The 7,732-nt window shown below is 37.5% G+C and overlaps 1 protein-coding gene across 1 annotated transcript in view; it reads right to left on the reverse strand.

Moving 5' to 3' along the window:
- Positions 1–7,732, reverse strand: part of LOC107599710 (cubilin-like) — a 28,716-nt gene that overhangs the window by 18,761 nt on the left and 2,223 nt on the right. Inside the window, 12 exon segments of the mRNA XM_016291395.1 lie at positions 267–445; positions 508–686; positions 2,797–2,957; positions 3,035–3,221; positions 3,494–3,661; positions 5,290–5,338; positions 5,427–5,608; positions 6,830–6,903; positions 6,905–6,981; positions 7,070–7,255; positions 7,507–7,611; positions 7,613–7,723. Of these exon segments, the coding sequence (XP_016146881.1) occupies positions 267–445; positions 508–686; positions 2,797–2,957; positions 3,035–3,221; positions 3,494–3,661; positions 5,290–5,338; positions 5,427–5,608; positions 6,830–6,903; positions 6,905–6,981; positions 7,070–7,255; positions 7,507–7,611; positions 7,613–7,723 (1,658 nt within the window).

Here is a 7,732-nt window from a genome sequence, read left to right on the forward strand (position 1 = left end):
ATGCACACCCCTTCAAGTAAAGTGTAACCGAGAAGTTCAAGCTCTCAATCTTTCCCCGGCTCCGATTGGCGATGAGCACACCTTGGCAAACTACAGGAGAAAAGCCAGTCCTGATTAACAGCATAATAACAACATGAGTTGGGAAGAATTATTGAACATTAAGAACTTGCTGAAATTTTGGAGAATATTTAATAGTTTACAGCAAAAATAAATGAAAAATAAACTATATTTTTACATTTTCTTCAGGGTTTTCTGGGCTTATCAACCCAGGTGTTCGGTGTAACTCACTGGTTTGGTAGGTAGCCAGAAATCCGCCTGTGTGGATGATGCTGTCTGTACGTAGCTTCACGTACATGTTCTGTCGGGAGGAACTGATGGGGGCAGGAATCTCATTACCACACAGCTTAGCCATCTGAGGAGCACTGGTGCTGTCGCCATCATACACCTGGTAGACATATACACATCAGGAAAAGATTCAAACTCAATACCTTGAACAGAGAACTCTACACTGTGAAGTAAATCTTCTAATTCAATGCTCTTTAAGTAGTCATAGAAGCAGTTCATGCTGTTCTCCAGGTGAAAGTCTCCAAAGCTGAGCTCCACTGTGCTTCCTGCACTGGTTTTGATGTGCCAGTAACATTCGGCGTTGGCGTGAAAGGGCAGAGCGTAGTTGGGAGAGGTGAAACCTCCAACGCAAAACTTTGTTGAAATTACTATGATTTCTGGGAAACAAAATTGTGTATATAAGGTTGATATTAGCGCTCAATATGAGCACTTCTGAGGAATAAATATTTCCTGGATTTGATAGTTTGCAAGGTCTGTTTCATTAAATATTGTAAAGATATTCAGATTTTTGTTAGAGGCACTTAATAGCAAATATTTTATAGTAGACCATCGATATGTAATACTCTAGAATAGTGTTGTTATTGTTAACTAAAACTAAATATATTAAAATTGATTAAAATTTATAAAAATATGAAAATATACACATATTTTCTTTATTAAAATACTTGAAGTACTAAAATTGCTAAAAGAAACTATAAAATATAATTACATACAATAACATTATAAATATAATTACATTTTAAATATTATAAATTACTAAAAAATAAAGAAATAATATAAACCAAGCCAAAAGAAACAAAAAAAGAATTAAATAAAAATGGCAAAAGCACAATATTATTACAAAATTATCAAATTTTGTACAAGATAAGTACAAGATGGCGCCGACGCTGATGGCTGCCTCCGTGGCGTGCTCCGCAGTTGTTTTTATGTTTTTATTAGTTTGTCCTGTCTTTAGTTATATTTATACTAAAAATCGTTTTCGGTTACATTTTATTTTACAGTACGTGTACTTACCCAAGAAAGTACTGGGTAGTATAAGGTAACTATGTGTGTTAATGTTAGGTTTAGGGTTAGTACCTAATTATTACCCCGTTATTGTAATTGCTATAATAAGTACATCATTTTCTTTACTGAAATAAAACTAAATATAAATATTAGATTAAATACTTGAACTTAATAACAAAGGAAAATTATAAATGTTGCCTTGGCAACTAACTAAAATAATATAAGTTTAAAGTGCTAAAATTAATAAAAAATAAAACTTTAAATTAAAAATATTGGATTATAAACATGATACAATATTAAATACAAGTTACTAAAAAGAAAGCAAATAGGAATAAAAAAAGTAAAAAATTAAATGAATATATAAAATAAAAAGCTCATTCTCAATATTAAATACTATAATAGTATAAATAATAATACAATAACATGGTTTTAGACATATAGAAATGATCTGTCAGGGATCCGGGTAGAGGGATGGAGCGAGGACTCAGTATTGCAGAAAATGGGTTTTATTTTAAAATAAAACAAAACAAACAACAAAAACTACCCCGAGGGGGAAAAACAGGCTGGCAAGGCAAGGCAAGGCAAGGCAAGGCAAGGCAAGGCAGGATCTGGACACATCCAGGGATTGACGATGACGAACTCACGCACGACTGCAAACACAAGGAGAATAAATGGAGAGCAAATGAGGAGGGTAACGAGGGATCACATGTGGGACAAATTAACTAATAATCAGGTAACAAGATGGGAGGGGTCAAGACAATTGACATGAGCACATGGCACACCGAATCAAAGACAAAAAGCCATGTGCTCACACAAAACAAAACACAAGCACATGGCCAGCAAAACAAATCACAAGCCATGTGCTAGAACAAAAGACACGAACACGCAGCTAATGAGACAACTCATAAGCCGCGTGTTCACACAAGACAACAAGAAAAGCACGCGGCTGAACACAAACCGCGTGCTTCACAAAACACAACACACGTGGACAGAAGAGCGCACGGCCGAGCGAACTCGAGACCGCACGCTCCCACAACAGACAGAACATGGAGCGCGAGTGTCCGGACCCCGACACGAAACCGAAACTCAAGACACGAGTGCCGGGATCTGAACACCACGCTCCAACATGAAACAGTACACGCAGACGAGAGCGCACGGCTCGAGCACACTCGAAGCCGCACGCTCACATGAAAACAATGACATGACGCGAGTGTCAGGGCTCTGTCACAAAACCATGAATTACACTAGACCGAAGTGACAGAACCCTGACATGATCATCATACATAAATTATGAGTCTGCACTGGAAATTATCTGCCACAAAACAAAACTGCAGTTGATCATTTTAAATGACTGCTAGAGAGTGTCTAAGTTGGCAGTTCTTGGCTAGACTTTATGCCATATTTTCATCAGATTCAATACGCAAGTACACAACAGGAAACGCATACCTGTCTGTGTGCCATCCCAGTGGGCTCTGAATCCCCTGTAGGTGAGTGAGTGGTCGGATCTGAACTTCAGCCACCGCCTGTTGCTATGTGACACTATGATGGGTGGACCATTTGTTCCACAATATTTACCAATGAGGGGGGATGTTTCATAGCCTCCATCTCTGTAAAAGAAAGGAAAGTGTTTGAAAATCAAAACGTGACTAAATCAATGATCCAAAATGCTGGAAAAGTTCCTCACCTGATCTCTAAATAGTCAAAACCGCAGGAACTGAACCCCTCCAGCTCAAAATATGTGACATTCAGCATGATCTGCATGTTGACTTCCACTATGATTTTATAGACACACTCCCGATTGTTGGGGTAATTGTCGGGGGAGTTGGGTGAGCTGAACTCCCCGGTGGGTGACCTAAATACCTCACTGCAATCTGCATGGGCAAAACAAAGAAATATGAGATTTAACAAGATTTATCTGTTCATATATTTTTCATGGCTTTTCAAATTGGATTTTCAGAGACCAGCAGGGCAGTCATCAGACTATCAGTGCTGGTTAGAGATGGAGGAACGGAGCGCCCACAGAACCTAAGCACAAAATAATCCAACATATTAATTTACTAATCTTGGCCTAAACGTTTAATGTCTTGGTTTACCTGCCCAGAAGAGTGACAGTCAGTGCTGTGCCATTATCATAGACTTCCACATGCGCAGTTGGTGTTGTACTCCAGGTTGAAGGTTGTGAATGACAGATGGATGAGGCTGCCAGGCTCAACGGAGATGTACCAGGTACAATTGGCTCCATGAGGGTAGTCGGTGGGATGTCCTGGGCTGGTGAATGAACCCGTTGGTTCTGTCAGAGTCTCCCCACAGCCTGTAAAAATGAACATAAGTGTTGAAATCATTTGAAAAAGCTTTTATCATTGGAGAATGATTATGTACTGTTCATTGTGGGAATCAAACCTATAACTTTTCAGATTCCAGAATTTCCAGGCCAGATTTTTAACCAGTACATCTCACCATCACTGGTCTACCAATATCTATTCACTTTGATTCACCAAACATAAGCATAAATGCGGAAAACTCTCAGTTGATTCAAATAATACTCTAATTAACATATTAGTCAACTTTTAAATTGCTTTTCACCACTGAATGAAATATAAGTATATTTATAATAGTCATCCACCGTCTTAGATTAACTTTTTCACTAACTTAAAGCATCTTAGAAGGCAGCATAATATATGCTGCACACAAATGTTTGTAATTTTTAGTATTTAAAAAAATACTGTAAAATGCTACAGTAAAGGCTTGTTAATTGGACTGTAAGTAACCTTACCATATACAGTGCAGTGAAAAAATGTAATATCACATATGTAATTTTACTGTAAAATCCTGTCAAATTTATGGTTTTTGGAAGTACCAGCTATGAGTTACCATAAATGAATAATATTATAATAATAACAGGACATTCCTAAAAGTCGTTACCTATCACATGTGATTGCATTACACTCAAGCAATTCATCCCAATATTGTAAGACAACTCACTTTGCCCATTTGAACCCAGTGTTGAACCAAGCATCATGTTCCGCTGGAGTTTGCAATGCAATGCATTTGCAATGTGACTTGTGACTTTTAATATCTATATAATGCCAATAAACTGTTTTATGAGCAGTATTCCACTGATGGATCCATTAAAATGACCCATAATTCAGTTCAGTTCACTGCTAATGCATTACGATTACAGCACATCATGTACATAACCACTGACTGCAAAAAAAAGAAAATAGTGCTGTAAAATTCAAATGTGTTAAGGAAACTGTTCACAAACTTCAAAAATTTGGGGCCAGTTAATACTTTTACTCAGAAAGGACAGTAAAGTCCATTTATAAAGGCATAAAGACAGTAAAGGCATTTATAATGTTGCAAAAATGCTATTCTTTTGAACTATGTATTCATGAAAGAATCCTGAAAAAAAATGTATTACCATTTCCACAAAAATATTAAGGAGTGTAACTGTTTTCAACATTGATAATAATAAGAAATGAGTCTTGAGCAGCAAATCAGCATATTAGAACGATTTCTGAAGGGTGACACTGAAGACTAGAATAATGATGCTGAAAATTCAGCTTTGCATCACAAGAATAAATTATATTTTAAAACATATTAAAAGTTATTTTAAAGTGTAACAATATTGCACAATATTACTATTTTTACTGCATTTTTATCAAATAAATGTAGCCAAAAACATCTTTCAGAAACATTAATTTGCCCATTAATGTAAAAAATTTTTTAAATAAAATCCAAACTTTTGAATGGTAGTGTACAGGTCTATTATCCTGCATAAAATGTCCCACAATTCCCCTCTCTCTGTGTGTTTTGACAGCATGGGCTTTACTTACATGGTGAAGTAGTGTATGTAATGTGAAATCCCCGATCGCTGATGCTGAAATCAGAGTGAAAGTGGATCCAGGTAGATCTGTAGAGGTGGTGGCGATGCTGTACTGCAGTATTTTCCAAGAACTGAGTCTTCTGGGAGCAGTCCGTCTCTGATCTACAAAATAAAGCCGGAAACTGAAGCATTTTAACACATACGCACAGAAAACCACTTTAAAGTGGAACCAAGATGCAACAAGCTTTACCTCCAGGTAGTCAAAGTTACAGTTATCATGGTGCTCCAGACTGAGGGAGCCAAAAGCAAATGTGATGAGCAGACCAGGGTTCACATTCACTGTCCAATAGCAGTCCCGGTTAGGTGGATAGTTACCTGGGTACCCGGGTGACTTGATGTCACCGTATGTATTGGTCAACTCCCCACCACACACTGGAAAAGAAAGAAGTATTGAAATAAGATACAATTCATGCAAATTCAAATAGTTGCTAATATCACAAAGTTAGCAATCATTTGGGCTAATCAGTAAAGGTCAGATTTACTGCTGTTTGGTGAATTTTCACATGCAAAATACAGTCATTTCAACAGGAATTGGGAAATTTCATGTGAGGGCGAAAGATTTCCCAATGCAGATTTCACAGTGGATTCAAGCTGATCATGTGATTCGGCACACTGACCAACAGAAAGCTGCTGGGTTTGAAAGTGACTTCTGTGTGGGTCAGAGCGGAACCAGAAGTACAGAGAATTGTGGGAGCTGAAGAGTTTGGTTGGGGCGGCAGTGCCACAGTATTTTTTGTCCAATCATGTAAGCTGATGCGCTCTCGCCATCATGGACCTGCAGGAAATCGAAGTTGCAGGAGGCGCTGTTCTCGATGTCAAAGAAAGGGAAGGAAATCCGCAGAATCTGGGAAAAACCACAAGAAAGCTTAAAATACAAAATGTTGTTAACTCAGCCATGCATCTTGAAAGAAAAAATCTGTTGATTTGCAAAAAAAAGACCTAAAATCAAAGTTTTTTTATTCACTTTCTAAAACTTTCTATCACTTACATTTTTTTTCACATAATAAGAATGACAAATTTTCAAATTACATATTTATCAGTCAAAAGTAAAAGCAAAATAAATCAAAATTTTTACATGTTGTTTATGCTATATACATTCATGCGCACACACACACACACACACACACACACATACATATATATATACATATATATATATATATACACACACACACACACACACACACATATACATACATACATACACAGTGTGTGTGTGTGTGTGTGTATGTGATTATAATAATTGTGAATAATTATGCACTTTTTCATCATCAAAAAAGTATTACCTTATCTGATGATGTGGAGTTCAAAATATCAATAAAAGCTTGCCATTATGTACATTGTTTTCACAAACATATTAAAAGTTATTTTAAAGTGTAACAATATTGCACAATATTACTATTTTTACTGCATTTTTATCAAATAAATGTAGCCAAAAACATCTTTCAGAAACATTAATTTGCCCATTAATGTAAAATTTTTTTTAAATAAAATCCAAACTTTTGAATGGTAGTGTACAGGTCTATTATCCTGCATAAAATGTCCCACAATTCCCCTCTCTCTGTGTGTTTTGACAGCATGGGCTTTACTTACATGGTGAAGTAATGTATGTAATGTGAAATCCCCGATCGCTGATGCTGAAATCAGAGTGAAAGCGGATCCAGGTAGATCTGTAGAGGTGGTGGCGATGCTGTACTGCAGTATTTTCCAAGAACTGAGTCTTCTGGGAGCAGTCCGTCTCTGATCTACAAAATAAAGCCGGAAACTGAAGCATTTTAACACATACGCACAGAAAACCACTTTAAAGTGGAACCAAGATGCAACAAGCTTTACCTCCAGGTAGTCAAAGTTACAGTTATCATGGTGCTCCAGACTGAGGGAGCCAAAAGCAAATGTGATGAGCAGACCAGGGTTCACATTCACTGTCCAATAGCAGTCCCGGTTAGGTGGATAGTTACCTGGGTACCCGGGTGACTTGATGTCACCGTATGTATTGGTCAACTCCCCACCACACACTGGAAAAGAAAGAAGTATTGAAATAAGATACAATTCATGCAAATTCAAATAGTTGCTAATATCACAAAGTTAGCAATCATTTGGGCTAATCAGTAAAGGTCAGATTTACTGCTGTTTGGTGAATTTTCACATGCAAAATACAGTCATTTCAACAGGAATTGGGAAATTTCATGTGAGGGCGAAAGATTTCCCAATGCAGATTTCACAGTGGATTCAAGCTGATCATGTGATTCGGCACACTGACCAACAGAAAGCTGCTGGGTTTGAAAGTGACTTCTGTGTGGGTCAGAGCGGAACCAGAAGTACAGAGAATTGTGGGAGCTGAAGAGTTTGGTTGGGGCGGCAGTGCCACAGTATTTTTTGTCCAATCATGTAAGCTGATGCGCTCTCGCCATCATGGACCTGCAGGAAATCGAAGTTGCAGGAGGCGCTGTTCTCGATGTCAAAGAAAGGGAAGGAAATCCGCAGAATCTGGGAAAA

This window comes from Sinocyclocheilus grahami, unplaced genomic scaffold (assembly GCF_001515645.1).
Source record: "Sinocyclocheilus grahami isolate Dianchi unplaced genomic scaffold, SAMN03320097.WGS_v1.1 scaffold270.1, whole genome shotgun sequence".
Lineage (NCBI taxonomy): Eukaryota > Metazoa > Chordata > Actinopteri > Cypriniformes > Cyprinidae > Sinocyclocheilus > Sinocyclocheilus grahami.